The sequence below is a fragment of the Acartia tonsa genome, chromosome 5 (genome assembly GCF_053477335.1).
Source record: "Acartia tonsa isolate MP-2025a chromosome 5, ASM5347733v1, whole genome shotgun sequence".
In the NCBI taxonomy this organism is placed as follows: Eukaryota; Metazoa; Arthropoda; class Copepoda; order Calanoida; family Acartiidae; genus Acartia; species Acartia tonsa.
In genome coordinates this window covers 31,693,476-31,714,899 of record NC_137264.1, presented here as the reverse complement: position 1 = coordinate 31,714,899, position 21,424 = coordinate 31,693,476, and the positions used below count along the sequence as shown (strand labels likewise).

The window sequence follows — 21,424 nt, the reverse complement described above, 5'->3', positions numbered from 1 at the left end:
CTAAACATGCAAGTTGGTTTAAATTTGAGGCTTATGAGCGGCCGCGGCTGAGGCTAGGTTGCCGAGTTTTGCATATTTTTGGACCAGTGCTTTATCTTTTAACTTATGTAAGAACTTAAGGGGGTTGATGACACCTCTCTTCTCCACGCTTATGAACTCATCAAATAGACTTTAAAATGTTTGGACATTTCAAACAGAGATAGTTATTACCTATCCCAAATAAAAAACCTACTGAGGAACAATTGAAAGGAGAATTCAAATAATACGACAGTATGTAACTTTAAAAAATCTTTATATCTTGTATTCTATCTTCTAATTATCTTAATTTCTGGTAAATATTTTCTTTCTTCATCAAATTTTGTATCCACACTTACTTGAATTAGGTTGATAGCAGAAGAGCTGTGTACAGACTCCTGGTCCCTTGAAGCAGGCTCGCGTTCCCTGATAACAAATTTACATTATATCTTGTATTGTTCTAAAGATAAATGTCAATCCATGAAAAAGAGAATATCAAAGTTCTGTTTTTTTTCGGTTGACCATTTTAAAAGCGAAGCTTTTCTATAATAAGGGTTGGTCCTTGACTCTTTACGCCCTTGACAGAAAGCTCTAAAGGATCGTTAATACAGGCATGCTATTGAATTCAACCTTAACGATGATTCCTGTAACATTCTTTTCAGAAATTCTTAGTACAGGTATCTATAACTAATTTGCTTTATTTGTTTATTACTTTTGTTAGGTAAGATACGGTTTTATCATAAACTGGGAGCCCCACAGGGTTTAGGGAGCGCAGGTATAGGTCTCCCCCTCTTATTTTTTTTTTAATAAATTTTTTTTAAATTACTTAATTACCTTGTCTTTAAAGCACTGCTCGTCTAGAGATATAATAGATCCAGGAGGAGTGGTATCGTCCAGATAATAACGTTGTGATCTAAAATAACATTATTTACAGATTATGATGTGACAAATAGATGTAATTATCCTACCAAAAAGCAAGGATCCTTTAGCTAGCAGACGAAAAAGATTTAATCAAACTTTGCTTTCTCAATTATGCTGTTAAAAGTTTTTTTTGTGTCATTTTCTTTGTCTTGGTTAGCAGTTCATTGAAATTATATATGTCTTATTGGGTTACCGTCAGTTTTATAAAATCAATAATAATTTTCAATACATTTTGCCTGTCGTCTTATATGGACCTGGCAATGTTATGATTCCAGAAACTTTTACTTTAACTGTTAATAGCTGATTTTCAAAGACCCAATATAAATCGGGACAGGGTCTTTGCCTTGTAGGGAAAGTTACGTATAGCTCTTGCCCCCTCCATTCTTTTACTTTGTTTTCTATGTACCTTGGTTTATTTTGTAGACATTCAGCAGCACTTGTGCTTAGAAAATATCTTATGGACTTCTGAGAACATCTAGACCACTGCACTCCCCTGAGAAATAAATACATACATCATCTATTCTACATATATTAAAGGTTACCTCACAAAGTTGCAAGTTGCATGTTTAATAAGGCATTACATGTTACAAAATTATTTTGAGTATGTTTGCTTTTAAGACGTATTAAAGTGTCAAAAAGAAAAGAGAAGAATAAAAGTGGCCAAAATGGGAAGACAAAAGGGAGAAAAAAAGTGTGAAAGAGAGAAAAATAAAAAAAGAAAACTAGCATTTCGGGATAAATAGAAAGACAGACAGAAACTTCTCTACTAATAATCTAAATACTGTTGTACCTTGTGGAAGAACGTTTATCTGACATAATGTATCCATCCGTCCAAGGACAGTTTCTGGCTCCAGGTCCTCCCAGGTACGAGGGGGCGTAGTCTCCATCATGAACAGCTCCTAGCAGGTGACCTAGAAATATATAATGTAACACACAGGAACGAGGGGGCGGAAAAAGATAGAATGTAAAAACATGTACTAATGAAAGGGAGCTATAGGGTGTCTGCATGTATGAGTTTCCGACCTAAACATCTGTATACTTATTTCATGTGCAGCAACTATGATACCAGAATATCCACCACTATCCTCCACAATACTCTTTTTTGTATCCATCTATATGTATACCTATCTCATAAGCAGCAACTATGATACCAGAATATCCACCACTGTCCTCCTCAATACTCTTTTTTGTATCCATCTATATGTATACCTATCTCATAAGCAGCAACTATGATACCAGAATATCCACCACTATCCTCCACAATACTCTTATTTGTATCCATCTATATGTATACCTATCTCATAAGCAGCAACTATGATACCAGAATATCCACCACTATCCTCCACAATACTCTTATTTGTATCTATCTATATGTATACCTATCTCATAAGCAGCAACTATGATACCAGAATATCCACCACTATCCTCCTCAATACTCTTATTTGTATCTATCTATATGTATACCTATCTCATGAGCAGCAACTATGATACCAGAATATCCTCCACAATACCCTTATTTGTATCTATCTATATTTATACCTATCTCATGTGCAGCAACTATAATACCAGAATATCCACCGCTATCCTCCACGATACCAACACTGGATATCTTCCTGCAAAATATTTTGTTCATTAGTAATAAGATTTTAATTTTTTTTTATAGTATCCTTATATGAAAGTAACAGGATCTCTATGTGTCTGTTTGTCTATGTTTCCCGAAGAATCTCACTAACCAATAAACCGTTATGGTTCTCCTTTACAGTGTAACTCTCTTAGGTCCTGGGAAGTTTTTAAGCTATTTTGGGGACGGTACCACAACACCCAAGAGAACTCGCCAAAAAATAAAATACAAGGCGGTGCCACTGTATACGTACTTGACTCACGGGGCTTAAAGGAGCATAGCTGCTTGTTATTAAGAAAGTAATATAAAACTTTAATTTGTCAGTCCTTCTGTTCAAATAAGTTTAATACAACATTGCTAGGTAAGATATGTGTATGAGATATTCTGGGAGGATTCCTGAAACAATGTGACAAAAGCAGAAAAATCACTAATCAACTAATATCCCTGAGATGGGTTTTTGAAAGAATAATGCCGCGTTTTATTATGAAATTATTATGAAAATGCCTTGTAGGATTTTAAAAAAGTATACAACTTAGGAATTCAAAATTTTAAAATTATTATTTCAGCCATTTGTATAATGTCAAATAAAGCTCTAAACAGATGCATTAATTAATATACAGCAAAAATGGATTTAAGATTATTTATTTTTCTTTTATAAAAGCCGTACCAACAAAAGCGAAATAATTAAATAAATAATTGTATACCTACTCTGTTTTGTTACTTTTGAAAAGTAATGTAATGTCCTTGTTATATTGCAAATTACCTAAGGTGAGCATTTTTAACACAGGCTCCGCCAACATAAGCATATCCAGAGGTGGAGCTACTCAATATATTTGATCCTGCTCGCTTCCTAGAAGAAATAAAAGAGATTAAGGTCAATTAAACATGGTAATATTGTATAAAAAATAAGGGCACTTATACATACAGGCTTTACAGTTTCTAGGATGTGGGCTAAAGAGTAAAGACTGCATTTTTAAAAAAATTCTAATACTTTACCTTGCCATGTCGAGACCAGTAAGAAGTAGGACAATATCATACTGAGGATACTGGCTATCTAAATATTAAACAGAGTTAGAAGTAAGATAATATCATACTGAGGATACTGGCTATCTAAATATTAAACAGAGTTAGAAGTAGGACAATATCATACTGAGGATACTGGCTATCTAAATATTAATCAGAGTTAGAAGTAAGATAATATCATACTGAGGATACTGGCTATCTAAATATTAAACAGAGTTAGAAGTAAGATAATATCATACTGAGGATACTGGCTATCTAAATATTAAACAGAGTTAGAAGTGAGATAATATCATACTGAGGATACTGGCTATCTAAATATTAAACAGAGTGAGAATTAAGATAATATCATACTGAGGATACTGGCTATCTAAATATTAATCAGAGTTAGAAGTAAGATAATATCATACTGAGGATACTGCCTATCTAAATATTAAACAGAGTGAGTAGTAAGATAATATCATACTGAGGATACTGGCTATCTAAATATTAAACAGAGTGAGAATTAAGATAATATCATACTGAGGATACTGCCAATCTAAATATTAAACAGAGTGAGTAGTAAGATAATATCATACTGAGGATACTGGCTAGCTAAATATTAAACAGAGTTAGAAATAAGACAATATCATACTGAGGATACTGGCTATCTAAATATTAAACAGAGTTAGAAGTAAGATAATAAGATATTAATGGGTTTCAAATATAAAAATGATAAAATATGTACCTGTAGAATAAAAGTGAACTCCCATATTGTGCAAGGCTCCTGGGGCCTAAAAAGAGTTTTAAAAATATTATAAGGTAGAAATAAAAAAAAAATTGGGAATTTGGATCCCTGGGATAATTAGGCATAACACTGTAAGCAAAGTATCTAAAAATTAAAGTAATAACATAAAATATAAAGTAAAATTAAATAAACAAGCTTTGCACACCCCCTTGACAAAACCCTGTGCACGCCACTGATTGAATATGAAATGCATTGTTGCTTAATATTTGTTAATGTTCGTTTGTCTTACCACTTAATTTGTTAAACATCGCTTTTAAGGGAGATGACATCCTTATTTAAATGAAAGGTTTCGTGATTTGTATATTAAAGAATGGAGAGCAAAAAATACCTCTAGCCCATTTCCAGATAGTTTGTTTCTGTTCATCCAGTTGAAACTTCCTAAAAAAGTTAAATGTTAGAAAGTGATCTTGACTAACATATCTTATACATATAATGTTATTGTAATGACATAATTAAAATCAAGTTTGTCACTAAGGCATTATATTATCTATGCAACACATGCAAATTGTTATAATTTAATAAATACAAGGATGACAATATCCATAAATCGAAGCTCTGAAACGGTAGGACGAACGGACATTAACACTTGTATAGTGTCATAACTGAATAATCAGAATATAAATGAAAATTGTGAGTAAATTTCTTGAAAAACTTCTTGATACAAGATAATTTTTATGGACATACTTACATTTTTAGGACTTGATTATAGAGTTGCTTTGCTTATAATATAATACTTTGTTGTCCCAGGAATCAGTATACCAAAAATCATAACATTCGGATAATTAGATGACATAAAAATTTTGTTGAAAAAGTAAAAAATCAACATGTTTAAAATGGACGTACGGACATTCTTGTAATGATTATAGAGTTGCTACGCTTTCTAAATCGTACCTTACTACTACAGGAATCACCATGCAAAGTTTGAAATCGATAGGACAATTCTAACATGCCTAAATTAACGAAAAAGCTATCCGTCTCGGACGTACGGATGGACGGACGGACCAACCCTAATTATAGAATAGCTTTGCTTTTGAAAACCATTATAGCAATTAGATTACGATGTTGCATAACCCCCTCAATAATGACAGATCACCCCAAGAGATTTTCAAGAGCCTTCTAGAATTGGGTTCACATGAGAGTAAGGGAGAAAAGATAAATTGAGATCAAGTAACAATTCGTGAGTATGTTGGTTTGATAACAAGATATACTTTAAGGAAGTGATATCCAGAGGTGGATACTTAAAACATTGTCGACGTCTTGAAGTCTTGCAGTCTTCAAGTATTTTGGCAAAAAGTAATTCTTAAAAACTTTTTCTTGAAGAGCTACTCTTTGAAGACAAGTCTTCAAGTAGGTAGTTGAAGACGTCTTCGAAGTGTTCTCAATTTACATCGAACAGTGTGTGTATGTTAGTCTGCAAAATAGGCTCTTTCCTTTAGTGGGGGGGAATATATTCCTATAGGGTGACAAACAAGTATTTTCACAATCTTTTTTATTTAAATATTTATTTAATATTTCCACGGATAGTAAAATTAAATATCATAAGTTTATTATCAATTTCTATTTTCCGAGGGCCCGAAGCTTTATTTTATTATTCGGTGAGAATTGTTTATTATACAATACAAAATCCTATTATAAATGGTTTTATGCTATTTTCTACCTTTTGAATATATAGTTCCTAAATGCTAGGTGCGAAATCGCTTGTGATTTTCAGTTTGAAAAAATGTAAATAAAACTTGAGAAAAAAAGTTGTTAACTCATATTAATGACATAATATTAGGAGGGAAAGCGAGAGGATTTTTTAACGCAAAATTACGCAAAGCTACACAAAACTTGACGTCTCTTCAAAAGTGTCTTGAAGTGTTTTTAAGAAGAGGAAAAAATTTAACCTCGAGTCTCGGAAGACTGAGTCGTCGAACGTGTCTTCAAGTGTTTTTAATGTTTATAAGTATCCACCTCAGGGATCGGCAGCCGCGCCTCTACCGGACATGAGCCTCAAATTTAAACCTGCCTGTGTGCAAAAAAAGATTGATTGTCAGCTGAATTTTAAAGTTATAAAGTGACGATTTTATTGAGGCTCAGACGCTGCTGCCGAGCCCTGGTGATAGTATACCTTATAATTTAGTAACATCATTCCAGGAATGGAGGGGACATTGGACTGTAAATTACACAAGTATCAAAAGTTTTATAACCAAGTTGTCCAAAATTTTACAGCTAAACATTTTAATTTATATTAGGGGTAGTTTTAAGGTGTATAAAATTATCTTTAATTGTCTTATCCCTTAATATATCTGCATAAAAATAAACTTAAAATTTACCTGAATATGTTTCAATAATAATTCCAGCAATGTTTAGGTTTATCGCAGGAGAGCCAAAAGATCTACGCAAAAAATCAGGTTAAACTAAATTTTCAGTATTTGGATCATAAGGCGATTTCCCTCAATTAGCATTGCACCACATAGACCCAGAGAGAGAGGAGACAATGGGCTGTTTATTACACTAGTCCCAAAGTTTTATTATAAAATTTCTTATATATTGGCATAACATCTTTGGGGATTTTAAAAGAATTATTATTTGTTGGTTTATTAAGTTGAGTGTCAAAATATTTCAACCACTAATTGTTATCTTCAAAAGTAGTTATTTTGTGTATCATCATTGGAAATGTACATTAATTTATCGGCCGTTGTTTTAACCCTTTAGATCCCTGAGAGGAGATTGACATGAATAGCATCTTAAATTGATAATAAGTGTTGATGGGGAGGGAGGAGAGGGTGTCAATGGTTTAATTAGGTAATTACCCAAAAGTTAATTTTTTAGTAATTAAAACAAAAGAACAATTGCAAAAAGTGAATCAGAACATTACATATAATATTTGGCTCAACTAGAAATTCTTAAAATAAGACATATATACAACCAGGCTTAATTATTTCTCCTTTGAAGGTTTGTTTGCTACACTATAGGTCTATAGGACATAATTGTTATATATGTACTATATCTAGATAATCCATCTGAACCCATTTTTCGTCAAACTCAAAAAGGTATATTTATCAGACAAAAACCATTGTTTATTTTTTGTTATATACTAGATCTATTCAAGAAATAACGCGATGCATTTTTTTGACAATATAACTTTTAAAAAGCTAACTTTATCCTACGAAAATCAACTATTCAAACTAACTTTACACACAATTTTACACAATATGATTTACCCAAGAAACCTTAAAAATGCGACAATTTATAGCTGACTAAAATTATGCCCTTACTTAATCAAATCTGTAAAATGTTTGAACCAATGATAGGTCTGGAATGTACCGTCACTATTCTCCTATTGGCTAATTTAGACAATATGTCTCTTGAGTATCTCTATTTTGTTTAACTATTTTCCTGAATCTAAGATTAACTCCATTCATAAAGGAAGCCACATAGTTTTTTGTCTATCATCGTACATTTCATTTTTAATATTTTGTATATTAAAAAATGCATTTTTTAGTATAATATTAAATCAATCAATATCAATTATTTGAAATTGATTTGAAAAATACTAGGTATGAATTTTAATATTTAGTAAATATGTATTTTTAGCTTAAACTTAAATAAATAGAACTATGTCCATAATTAGCTGAACTTAAGAAACAGCTAATACCCTTTTTTATTATTAATGAAAAAAAATTAGTTGTATAGTAACCACAAAGAAAATATCAAAAAGATAAATAAGTGCTTTCCCTAAAGGTAAAATGCGACTACAGAGGTGAATTCTTAAAAAAATTGCCTTACTAAAATTAGTTTGCCCCACTAAAATCAGTGAGGCTCACTAAAAATTTAGAGGGGATAATTTTGCCCCACTAAAATTTTAGTGATACAAACTGATTTTAGTGAGGCAAAATTTCTTTAAGAATTCACCTCAGTTTTATTTGTATATGCCTAACCCTAACCCTACGGGTCATATGCATGCTGTATCCTAAACCAGTTGGTCTAGCTTGTACCCAATATAACCTAAAGTATGCAACAAACGACCACCCAACTTATTCTCAATTTTTTTTAAATTATATTCGGGGAGGGGGAGGTTCTGAGCTAAAATAGGCTGAAACTCGGACATATGTAATTTAGTTGTAGACTAGCTTCGATATTAAAATATGAAATGAATTCCTTTTGTAAGTCAAAATTGTTCTTCCTGTACAGCTCATAATCAACCAGAACTAAAATTAAAATTTTGTGTAGATTACCTCCAACTACCAATACAGATTTAGATTCGTAAAGCCTAGCTTTTCCTTTTTTTTCTCCCCTGGTAAAAATCTGTGTACGCCACTGGTTGTCGGTTTTGGGCAGGATTGGGGAAGAAATTGGTATTGTTCACAGTTACGAAAATGCATTATAAAATAAGAAAATTCTTGTTGAAGAATGTGCTTTTTCTCCTGCTTAAATAAAACTGGAGCAATCAAAAACAGTAAAACAAAAATTATATTAATATACTAGAAAATTTGAAAAACTTTAACTTCAACATTTGTTTTTTTTATAATGCCTATAAAACATGACGTCCTACAATACAGATGACAAATGATAGGCCAATACAAAGACTAAATTTCCAATGGCAGACTAGTATACATTTCAATTGACCAATGGTTGGCCAGTCATTTTTTAAAGACATTACCTAAAATTTCTGGGTAGACAGCATAGGGAAGGGATTTGCCCTGCCTGGTCTTGATGAACCTGGTGGCGTCCACGTGATTCTCATCCAGCAACTCGTAATCATCTCCGTCAACAAGGTTGGATGGGGACTGAACAAATATTTGAATGAGGACTTGTTAATTAACTTTGAAAACTTTAAATTTCCTACCTAGAAACCACTGGTTTTTTTAGTTTTCATAAAATATATGTTAAAAATTTTTGAGAATTTTTCATCAAAGAGACAGAATGTTTTTGTTTTCCAAATTATTTTCAAATTAACTCGCGCCTCAATAATAGCTTTTATCTATGACTTTTCAATCAATTAAAAAAGACTATATTTATATAAAAATGTAAAATCGGTCCACCGTAATAATCATATTAAATCCAGGGAGTAAGGGAGGGGACAATGGATCGAATATTCAATCTTTAGGAGTCTCAGACTTTGGGTACTGGCTTAAAGGGAATGTGCAAGAATTTAGCAGTTTCTGACTGAGTTTGGGTACTTGCGCAAGAAATGCCGCTACTCACTGTGTTAGTTTTGAATATATATAGTTTTGCAGACAAATAAAAATACACGGCCCCCCTCCCATACTCTATTTCACTCCCTTCTCCCCCACCTCCTTTTTTAAAGTAGACGAGAAAGGGAAATGGAGAAGGGAGGTGGAGAAATAAACAGGATAAAAAGGGGCAGGAAGGCGTGTGGGTCATATTCTTGCCCAACCAGCTAGCAGTTACCCTACACGCCTGCCTGCCCCTTTTTTCCGTGTTCACATCACTTGCCCCCAAATCTCTTTTCTCTTTCCCTCTTTCCAGGGAGATTTCTCTGGTAATTAATTACAGAATGGTTATGTCAGTCTGTAATACTGTTCATCTAATTTTCAAATGATTGCTTTTTTTCTTGGAACTTTTTTCTTAGTTTATGGTTTTCTAGATTTAATTAACAATCACTTTACAATTTCCACCAAATTTTCTGGATTATTCTGGATTTCATGGCCTTTCTTCAAAAACTCTTAAATTGAATTAATTGCCCATTGTCCCCTCCCTTAATCCCTGTATTAAATCGCTTCCATTTTACAATTTTATAGGCTCCCATTCACTCATTTGTTTTGTTTACAAAATAAAAATAAAAATTGAGTGTCCTGCCTACCCCAAAAATAGGTTAAAACCACCACAGAACCAGTAGTTATATTCACTGAAGATGAGAGCCGAAACGGTTCAGCGGTTTCTGAGATCTTAAGCTTTAGACAGACAAACAAACAGACGGGAATAATTCTACTTTGTATTAAAGATTACCTGAGGATGCACAGTGTGATGAGACAGAGGTAGGCAGGTTATGCAACTAAATAGAATACAATTCAAAATGTCCTTGAATTGAATTAACTTAAAAGATTCAAAATGCAAAGACATAATTGTTTAATTCTTATTTTTTATCATCTTATTTGGAACTGATGATCTTTTAATTAATAAAACAATTGTATTCTATAAAAATAATATAAAAAATATATTTATTTTCTAATTTTCTATCTATTGGTATATCAAATTAACAGGATCTGTGTGTCTCTCTGTCTTTGTGTGTGTGCGTGTGTAGCGAAGGATCTCGCTAACTTCTGAACCGATAAGGTTCTACATTAAAATGAAGCTTGTCAAAGGTCCAGGGAAGGTTTATAATAAAAACTATTTTGCAGTATTAAAATTGAAGGGGGGTATACTCCCCCCCCCCCCCCCCCCCAATTGTCTCAAATGCCCTTAGAGGCCTTAAGGGACGTATCCCCTAGTACGTAAATTGAATTTGCTATGCCATTTTTAGATTTAATTGTTTTACAACCTTTCAAGAGAATTATTTTTGCTTCCAAAAGGATGTTTTTCTTTGACTGTTCCTTTGTATAAATTTTTATTATCTAATTAACTTTAAAGTACAAACATTTCATCCAAAATAACAAGGACAATTATGTCCATAAAGTCTAGTAATATAAGCTGTAAAATGAAAATGATAAATATTTTCTGTACTAAGAATTGATTAGACGGACTGTGGACAGACACACACCCTTTATTTCAGAGTTGCTGCGCTTTAAAAAATGAAAAGAATATTATAAGTTTTTTATTCTAAAGATTTTATCAAATTTCAGACCAGTTATTTCCGACAAAATCTTAATCAAAATTCTAATATAATTATAATTTATCTTCTAATTGAATTTTTAGGTTATTAAATGATCCATTCAACAAATACATATTTATATAATTCATGTTAATAAAAAAGACCCTACTTCCAAGCCTATTCTGTATTTCTTTTGTTTTTTTTTTAATACAAAGACATACATACAAATGAGTGTTTTAATGGAGATGATAATTAGTCAAGTGAAAATAATTCAGAAGAATCTTTTCAAGAAAATTCAGCTGTCAATCCTTAATGGATTAAAAGTAAATATTTTTGCTAGTGTCGTGCACATGGTTTTACTAGGGGGATGTTTCCTATAGGAATGAAAAAAGGGAAATGCAGTACTTACTAATAAAAATTTTATGGTTGGTGTCTCTCCTTTCCCCTTCCGTTCGGACAGACAGAAACATAAGATGCAGCTAAGTGCCTAATAAAAAAATGACGATACGCCAGTAAATATTTTACCATTGGTCAATTTCAATATAAACTGGCCTATCAAAGGTCATTTATATTGCAAGACGTCATTTTTGTTAGGTACTATACACTGCTTCAAAAATAAAAGTTATAGAGAAACTTTGCTAATAAAAATTTTATGATTACCTGGAATTTGTTGATGGAAATATTGGCGCTAAAAATTATTTTTTTAATTTATCTTTTTTCATTCTATAATATTTTAATTCCCATAAACTCCATAAAAAAAATCACATTTAAAGATTCATGGGATACATTACTTCGAAATGCTAAAATATTCTTTTTTTCTATTAACACCACTTATAGCTAAGAGAACAACAAACAAAATTTTGAAAGTAGTTTAGATAATAAATAATAAAATCTAGGATATTTGGTGTTGAATTCAATAAAACAAGTTTTTTTCCTATAACATATAACTATTATTGAGAATTTCCAAGTTGCCCATTCACCTCCGCATAGTGTTTTATAATTGAAAACAAATAAGGATGACAACGTTCATAATAACGAAGCTCTAAAAAAGGACGATAGGTCAAACGAACATTAACACTTGTAGATTGTCAAAACTTGATGTGCAGAATATAGATTATTAATTCAAAACAAAATTGTACATAAATTTGTTACAACTTCAGGATTTTTTTAAATTACATTTTTTGGACCTGATTATAGATATGGTTTACTTTTGATATTGTACCTTGTTGTCCTAGGAACCTATATTCCAAAAATCAGATTAAAAGAAAAATTTTATCATACGAAAAAATCGTTGTCAAAGTGCGTAAGTGAAGGCACTCCGATTTCTAAAAGCGTCCGTTGGATAGTTCATTATTATCTTTTCTGTCCTTTCTATTCTTTATCTGGGAATAATTTGTCAGATGTCTTATTGTTTGGATGGCTGATGGGTGGGGGTGGGGAGGGTGCTAATCGTCTTACTCATGCACTATCCCAGGGAAGGAGAGAACATTGGAGTGTAAATTACACTGACACCCAAAGTTTTATAAGCAAGTTATTTTATTTTAGGTATTTAAATGTGCAAATTTTTAAAACTTTAGTTTTAATCTATATAAAGATTTAATTTGTTTATCATCATTAGAAAATATTTTACTCTTCCCTTCTATTCTTATATTTTTATTTCAATGAATATAATGATGAAGAAAGGACTGTTGATTAATTTTAATCATTATCCGCTTAGATATTCCCTGTGTTTCACACCAGATATTAGCAGATTTTAATAGATTAAAAAGGACAGTTGAAGTTAATAATGAAACTATTCTATAATTCTACTTGGATGTATGTATTTTTTTTAATATGTATTATATTTAAAGATTTTAGTTATTTTAATTATGGATGTCCATTTTATTAATTTCAGCCACTCTGTATGTAAAAAGGACAATATTAGATTTATTTAATTCTTACAACTATTACATTTTTCAAGCAATTTTTTAATGATGCGTTTTTTTTACGATTGTTTTCATCCTTGTTTGTTGATGAAAACAAAATTAATTTGAAAAGTTAAAAACGTGTCTCAAACATGTTTTAGTTTATAACTGATAATAAGTTTTATAACTACAAATTATAAGTTCAGATAAAGAAACCTTTAAAATGTTCATTTGTTTTAAAATCTTTCAATATGAATTTCAAACTAAACCAAATTGGACTAAAACCTTTTTTTATGACAAATTGTTTGTTATGGTTTCTTTTTAAGTCTTATTATTTGTAACGGTTTCCTTTTGGTAAAACATTTTTGCTTCTTTTGTCCAGACTAATCAAGAAAAATTATGTCCATAAGTTAAAAAAGAAAATATTACGATTTAGCAAAAAATGTTAAAAGATATTGATAAAATAAAAAATTCCTGTGTTTGATGGAGTTACATAGAGACTGTCACCGAGCGTACCCTGATTTTTTTTACAGTATTTTACCCAGCAAGATATTTCGCCATAGAGTCGCCTTCGAGCTCGTGCAATATATGAATCGATTCCTATGCTACCTCGAATCCCATTGCCATGAATTAACACCTAATTTTTTGGCGATAAACGTTGGAAGATCGGCCTTTCAAGCAAAAGGTAGCATGCGAGTTCGCCATCGATATTGTAGCAGAGTAGCATAAATTAAAAGAGCGAGAGAAAGAGAGAGATACCATTCCCGGCTTAATTTAATAAAAAGTAAGATTTGTTTCTCTCTCTCTCTCTCTCTCTTTTGATTTATGCTACTCTGCTACGATATCGATGGCGAACTCGCATGCTACCTTTTTCCAACGATTATCGCCAAAACATATATGAATTTAAAAGGGAGATTTTTATTGCCATTTCAAGGTATTTTATAAAAATAGATTATTAAAAATTATTAAAATTATTCATCACGAAACCTTTTATGTGATATGTATTAATATTTGTATTTATGTAGCATGACTAATAGACAGACGGACCAAGTACTGGTTGCTCGTTAGTTAAGAGAATCTTCACGAAAAAATCAACCGTCTATCTTGAAATCAGCAAAAATAATAACATTCCTACCACGGCGTCACGGACTAGCATTGAAACAGACAGACAAATTGACTTATAGAGTAGATCCTAAAAACAAGAACAATAAAATTTACTCCATTATTAGTCAAACATAAAAATATTAATTAGGGGAATACGCCAAAGGATAATACATACTGAAGATTAAATACTGTATGATATATAGTTGCTTCACATTTTGTCTTGATAAAGTGAAAATCAAAATATTAAATTTACTGTCTTATCCCTAGATCCCTGCTCTAAGTAACCTACATTTATTTTTAAGAAGACATTACACATGGTCTTTCCCTATGAGCGGCGGGGGTTGATACACGTAACAAGAAAGTACCACAGAGTTGAGACAAGATGAAGTATACGGGAAGATAAATTCTTTCAAGCACAACGGATAGTAGAAGAAAAGGATAATCCAACTAAAGTTTGTCAAAAAAGGCCTCAAAATTTCTATCAAGCACAGAAACCCCCTCCCTTATTGTTAAAATAAATTGAAAATAAGTTGGGGTAAATTTTTAGTATACCTAACTCTGTGGGACAACCTGTACATACTATAACCTAACCTAACTTGAGTTACAGCAATATTCAAACAAAAAGGTAACCACAACCTCCCCAATAAGCTTAAAAAAGGGGGAGGTTCTGTGCTCATCTTTGCAAACCACCAAAAGGTCCTGCACTGGTTGGAATAATAAATGAAATTGAACACAGTAATAGTGTCTGACTGATTATGACGTAACAAAAAAAATTAGCCAATGAGAGGCCACTTTAAATTTTACCATTGGTCAATAACGGCCTCTCATTGGCTAATTTTTTTTGTTACGTCATAATCAGTCAGACACTATTACTGTGTTCATGAAATTTACTATTTACAAATTTTTTAATAGTTTTATTATGGAAAAAAAAATTATCAGATTTTTAAAAGTTTGATTAAACTTATATTTTTCATGTTTTTAAAAAGCCAATGTGAATATACAACTAAAAAAATAGGTAGAGAATTATTGAGTCAAGTAGGTGTACTTTGCAGTTCAATCCCCTCTCTTTTTACATTTAAATAGCTTTATTTATTATTGGCTGCCAAGAACCATTTTCAAGATTTATACTTTCTCCAAGCTAGGGTACTTTTCAAGTACTTTATATATACAATGATCTTTTTAATAGTTATCTATCGCATCTTATTATAGGCAGCATTTCGCGGATATCAAAATGCAAAATTTTAAGATAAAAACCTATTTTGTTAGCCAAGAGGGTCTGAAGGCCCGAGCTAACAAAACTGATATTAATATTATTTTTACTTAATACTCTTAGACAACTGGCTTTAATACGAAACGATACACGAGTTTTCATTGTGAATTAGAACCGGTGCTTATCCAGAGGATATTAATTAGTTTCGAAGCTATACTGGAGAAAGAAATATATCCATTATAAAGCGAAGGGTTCTAGAAATCTTAAAAATAAATTTAATTGTTATACATGGCATGTCAATTTTGGTTATCCGATTTTTGGGAAATACTTTGTTATATAGTAGCTACTTTACTAAAATTATGAACAATTATTTCAAATTATTCTTATCGTCCATCTAGGTAAAAAAAATGTAGAATGTACTGTTATCTTTTTAGGGACAGGTCGGGCCAATACTTTTTAGACGAGGGAAAGAAAAATGTACTTTCTTACGAGTGACCAACCACCATCACATTGGGTGATTTCCCTCAAAGTGCCTATGGAGCACTGACATCCCCATCTTATCTTTTTTGAAATTAGAAATAAGAGGGGGGGATGCAGATTTTTTTCCTTTGCCCATGGCTAACCTAACCTAAACTTTTAATGTAATGATCAAATAAACGAGTTCATAATTTAATTCAAAAAAAGAATGGGGGGGGTTATGTGTTCAACTAGGCACTTTGAAGGAAATCACTAACACAATGCTAGACAAAAAATCTAAGGGGTAAAAACAAATTGTTACCAGCTAGAAACAACAATGCATTTTAAAAATGTCCTACAGTTATTGTCATTTGAAAGATTTTAGCCCAAACTTAAAATTCTCTAGAGAAAGTTGATAGTAGTAGAAAATGAAATAACAAGGACAACATTAAAAAAAGAAAGCTCAATAAATTGATAAAAATACACAAATGAAGGAATAGAATATCCAAAATATATTTGATTTTTATTAAAATAAAATTCTAGGGTGTTTCACATGTACATATTTACCTTCAAGATTTAAATATAGGGATGTAGCGCTTACAAGCCATGGAAAACCATTTAACAATTCAATAGGATGATATTATCATATCAGAATGAAAAAATAGTCTTGTTTTAGATAGACATACGGACTTGATAGGATTTATAGTGTAGCTGCGCTTTCAATAATGTACTTTTGATTTTCATTTAAGGAGGACAATCAACAGAACTATTTATAGAAAAGCTTCGCTCTAAAAAAAGGTACAAAAATCACATAAATTTAAATAAGAACAAACCTAAAATCTCCTTAAAAAATGTTCAAATTTTGAACATAATTACTTTTTCTACCGCTCCCCTACACTACTTAAACTATTTTCAAAGTTCGTCATTAATATCCCTTTTTTAAGGCATGGATAAGACAATTTTAATTTATTCATTTTATGTTTTTTTCCCAAAGTTTTTCCCCCTTAAAATTTGTGTTTTAATATTAACAATTTAAATAAGTTTTGAAACGAAATTTTAACAGATAATAATTAAATTTTTGATTGTTTAATAAGCTACAAAAGCAATTTTCTATGTAATAAAAAGAGGTATGTACAAGTGTCTTTTAGGATCTCGGAAACTTTTTGCCAATGTAAGTATTTATTCATCCTTGTTATCTTACCCCATAATTACATCTAGATAATAGATAGATAGACCAAGGTAGGTCAAGTTGATTTAGTTTCCAAAGCCATAAATTATCCTTTAATTCATTCCATTAGGGTGCTGAATCTTTTTTTACAGTTTACTTTAAATATTGTTTTTAACAGAGTGTTATAAGATAAAATATCTATTATTAGAAGCAACTTTTCATAAAGGTTTGTATTTCATCTTTATCAGGGAGGGAGGGGATATTGAATCGCAATTTACATTGGTTCCAAACTAGAAGTGTCTACACTATTTAACTAATAATTCTGATATACAGCAGAAGTGATTTTGTTGAGCACATTGGGTATGTATATTAATTTATTGTCAATTGTCGAATGTCTCATCCCCTAAGAATGTCTCTTATCTCTTTTTTATTTTTCGGGCCCTAAAGCTAATTTAAAAGATGAATTTTTATTGTAAAATAAACCTTAATTCTTAGCTTAAAAGTTGAAAATTGTGAATGATGACATTTTTCTGGGATCTATTTTATATTTTTAGTATAATAAATAAAATTTGAGGCAACCTATATTACTTTTTCCACCCTTATTTAAGGGGGTGAAATTTAAGTACACTTCGTATATGTAATATTTATTATATGTGTACCTGAAGTAGGAAAAAAAACGCCCTCAATATAGATAATTTTAGCCCCCAGAAGGAAAATAAAGACATTAAAGGACGCCAGGGAGGGAAAGAAAGATGCAGTTTAAATGTTAAGGAACATTTTAATACCTTAAACATTAGATTATATAAAATAACTTAAGAATTAATGGTGAGGTAGAAGATAAATTTATTTCCGATTGTCCTATCTCCTTGTCTCTGAGATCACGCATATAATCAGTGATTACCAGGGAGAAAGAGCACATTGGACTGTAAATCACACTGGTACCCAAAGTTTTATAAATACATTATCTTATTCCTTAGTTCAAAAAGTTTAGGCATTTTTATTTAATTTCACTTTTTCCAACGCTTCAACCAATACCTAATTTAAATATACAGAAGGGGTAATCTTGTTTAATCTCAATGGGGATGTATATAAATTTATCGTCTATTGTCTTATCCCTGAAGATCCCTGTAACCTATTACAAATACCTGAATATAAATTTTCCTTTAATAAGGAAGTAGTTAAATAATACCCTACTACTAAATGTAGTAAAAAACTTAATATAAATTATTCTGAAAAGGTTAGTTTATATACTTTAGAGAATTAGGGTGTACATAATTTAGGTGGTGCTTATCAGGGAATATATCTACGGGTCCTGTGGTTTTAAGATATTTCGGGGTTTGGAGTATTCTTAACACAACCCTCAAAACCTGCTTGCTATATGTATATCAATAAACACATTTTAGATATGGGACCATCCTATCGTCTGAAGTCAATAAATTTAAATATTTGTCTCATAAGTATTCAACAAATCAACATGGAATATAAAGACTTTGATTGATACGGTCTAAACTTCCGTTTTCATGTAATGCTGTCAAAAATATATGCTAGTTTCTAAATTGTATTTTTGTCTCCATAATTGGCTTAGAAACCAGTTTATGTCCTCTGGTTAAGAACCGGATCTGAGCCATACCGAAAAATCGTGTATTGTATAGTATTATAGAAATTTTCTATGAGTAATGAAATGAAACTTATAACCAGTACCAATAACAAACTTATAACAATACCAGTTTGGTTATCCCGGGTATAAATTTTGTTTATAATATTAGTTTTATACCAACTTATCAAAAATTTTATTAATATTTTTTTTGTCTTTTTTAAAGAAACGGAAATGTATCTAAAAGTCTGAAAAATGCAGGGAATGAAAATTGGCCTGTTTATCATACTAGTCCTCATCGTTATATATCCACGTTTTCTTATTCGTTGGCTTAACAACTTTGGGTACTTGAATTGAATTTTGATTAGTTAGTTTATTAAGATTAGTGTCCAAACGTTTACACCACTTATGGTTATTTACAGAAGGGGTAACTTTGTGTACAATCATTGGGGATGTACATCAACTTATCGGCCATTGTCTTATCCCTTTGGATCCCTGGAAAAATGAGACTGTAGAAAAAGAAAGGGAGGGATAGGGCAATATGTATTAAATTACTATAATCATAATTATACAGTCCTTCCCTTTCACAATAATTCAGTTAAATCTCATTTTAAATTTTACAATGGAAAATTAATTTATCATGCAATGAAATATCCCTGTATCCTTGGTGAAAGGGTCAAAGATCTTTCAAATTCTGTGAAATAAATTAAAAAGTCTTAAATGAAATCGTTTTATTAAAGAATTCTCTCTTTAAATATAATTAACAAACATAATCTTATGAAATATTTAAAAAAAAAATAGTTTATAGTTTTATCTTAAAAAGTTAATTTTTAATAACTTCTTTTACTTTTAAATGCCAACAAAATGGCTATATTAAAATTTTTAAGCTTTATAGCAATCGAGTAGATCCGTTTCTGTCGGCTGAAGCAGCTGCAGATTATTAGGCCTGCTTCCAGCAAAATCACTTAGAAGCAAATTTTTATATTTTGTCACTTTGCATCAATGTGCCTATCGAACATTTAAACCTTTGGAATAAATTTAAAATTAGTGTTTTTTTCCTGCGGTGCTACATAGTACCAAAATCAACAAACCTGACCTAAACAAATAAACAGACAAATAATAGAGAGGTGATGTAAATTCTGTGATAAACAAGGCACTTTATGAAAGCATGTTGATAATCTTATCACATCTATAAGAATAATTTTTAATTAGCTTTGTAACCGGAAAAAATCTGCCAAAATACTGTAAATTTCCTGTATAGAAAATGTTCCAAATATTTGTTTTTGTATGATGATACTCGTACCAGAATTCTCATCCTCAAATAATTCTCCACCGGACAAAATCTAAAATATAAATATTAGAGTAAAACAATAGAGGGGGGTTAAATAACTGTATATCACCTTTCCCGAGGACCATGTCCCGACTTTCAATTGGGTCCTTGAAAATTAACTAATAGTCGCTACAAAAGAGCAGATAACAATTTGTTAGCAAACCAAAAAGGATCCAGGTAGTTATCTGGTCATACATCTATACTATAGATGTATTATATAAATCAATACACGACATAAACTTTCTATCCATTCTGAAAACTTATAGTGAAAATTTTTAACTACTTTTATTTTAAAATGGGAGGGGGGAGGATAATTGAACTTTGTAGGTTGGAGGAACCCTTCCCCAAAATAGTTAATTAATTTTTGAGGACTTACTTTTCTGTAAAAAATCATTTCATACCAGACAGACACACATCCTATTAAATAGGAGGCGAACAGATCAGCTGATGAAAATGTGTTTAAATTTTCCCACTTATGAGGGGAGAAAACTTAATAGAAGACAAAAAAGACAAACAGACGGACATTCAGATGTGTATTTGTAAATATATCTGATTATCCAATCTATTCCAAGTATTCTATGTATTTGTAAATATACCTGATTATCCACTCTATTCCAAGTATTCTATGTATTTGTATATACACCTAATTATCCACTCTATTCAAAGTATTATATGTATTTGTAAATATACCTGATTATCCACTCTATTCAAAGTATTCTATGTATATGTAAATATACCTGATTTTCCACTCTATTCCAAGTATTCTATGTATTTGTATATACACCTAATTATCCACTCTATTCAAAGTATTATATGTATTTGTAAATATACCTGATTATCCACTCTATTCAAAGTATTCTATGTATATGTAAATATACCTGATTATCCACTCTATTCCAAGTATTCTATGTATTTGTATATACACCTAATTATCCACTCTATTCCAAGTATTCTATGTATTTGTAAATATACCTGATTATCCACTCTATTCCAAGTATTCTATGTATTTGTATATACACCTAATTATCCACTCTATTCAAAGTATTATATGTATTTGTAAATATACCTGATTATCCACTCTATTCAAAGTATTCTATGTATATGTAAATATACCTGATTATCCACTCTATTCAAAGTATTCTATGTATTTGTAAATATACCTGATTATCCACTCTATTAAAAGTATTCTATGTAAAATGTAAATATACCTGATTATCCACTCTATTCAAAGTATTTTATGTAAAATGTAAATTTACCTGATTATCCACTCTATTCAAAGTATTCTGTGTCGACTGTTCCCAAACGCCAAAGTTATTGTTCTCAACTTCAGTAACCCTAGAAAGTAAAATGTTTGGATAAATTAACTAGTTGCTGCGCTTAATTTTTGATAAATTATTAGTATTTTTCCTCCTTTTCATTTAAAAACAAAGCTCATAGATGCTAGGGCCTCAGCGCAGCTATCAGTTATTTACAATTGCAAGTTTTTTTTTGTCTCTCTCATACCCCACATCCCCCAAAAATATTTAAGAAGTCAAAA

At 31.0% G+C, this 21,424-nt stretch overlaps 1 protein-coding gene across 1 annotated transcript in view; it reads right to left on the bottom strand.

The window, feature by feature from the left end:
• The window catches only part of LOC145319284 (A disintegrin and metalloproteinase with thrombospondin motifs like), a 40,943-nt gene that overhangs the window by 10,961 nt on the left and 8,558 nt on the right, over positions 1-21,424 (bottom strand). Inside the window, exons 3-20 of the mRNA XM_080161326.1 lie at positions 21,144-21,222; positions 19,814-19,900; positions 13,502-13,545; positions 11,782-11,811; positions 10,320-10,365; positions 9,010-9,136; positions 8,510-8,557; positions 7,748-7,797; positions 6,680-6,743; positions 4,693-4,742; positions 4,305-4,350; positions 3,554-3,611; positions 3,321-3,407; positions 2,476-2,549; positions 1,727-1,847; positions 1,343-1,429; positions 850-928; positions 375-441 (exon numbers count right to left, since the gene is read on the bottom strand). Coding sequence (XP_080017452.1) covers positions 375-441; positions 850-928; positions 1,343-1,429; positions 1,727-1,847; positions 2,476-2,549; positions 3,321-3,407; positions 3,554-3,611; positions 4,305-4,350; positions 4,693-4,742; positions 6,680-6,743; positions 7,748-7,797; positions 8,510-8,557; positions 9,010-9,136; positions 10,320-10,365; positions 11,782-11,811; positions 13,502-13,545; positions 19,814-19,900; positions 21,144-21,222 — 1,244 coding nt within the window. The remainder of the gene's footprint in view (positions 1-374; positions 442-849; positions 929-1,342; positions 1,430-1,726; positions 1,848-2,475; positions 2,550-3,320; positions 3,408-3,553; positions 3,612-4,304; positions 4,351-4,692; positions 4,743-6,679; positions 6,744-7,747; positions 7,798-8,509; positions 8,558-9,009; positions 9,137-10,319; positions 10,366-11,781; positions 11,812-13,501; positions 13,546-19,813; positions 19,901-21,143; positions 21,223-21,424) is intronic.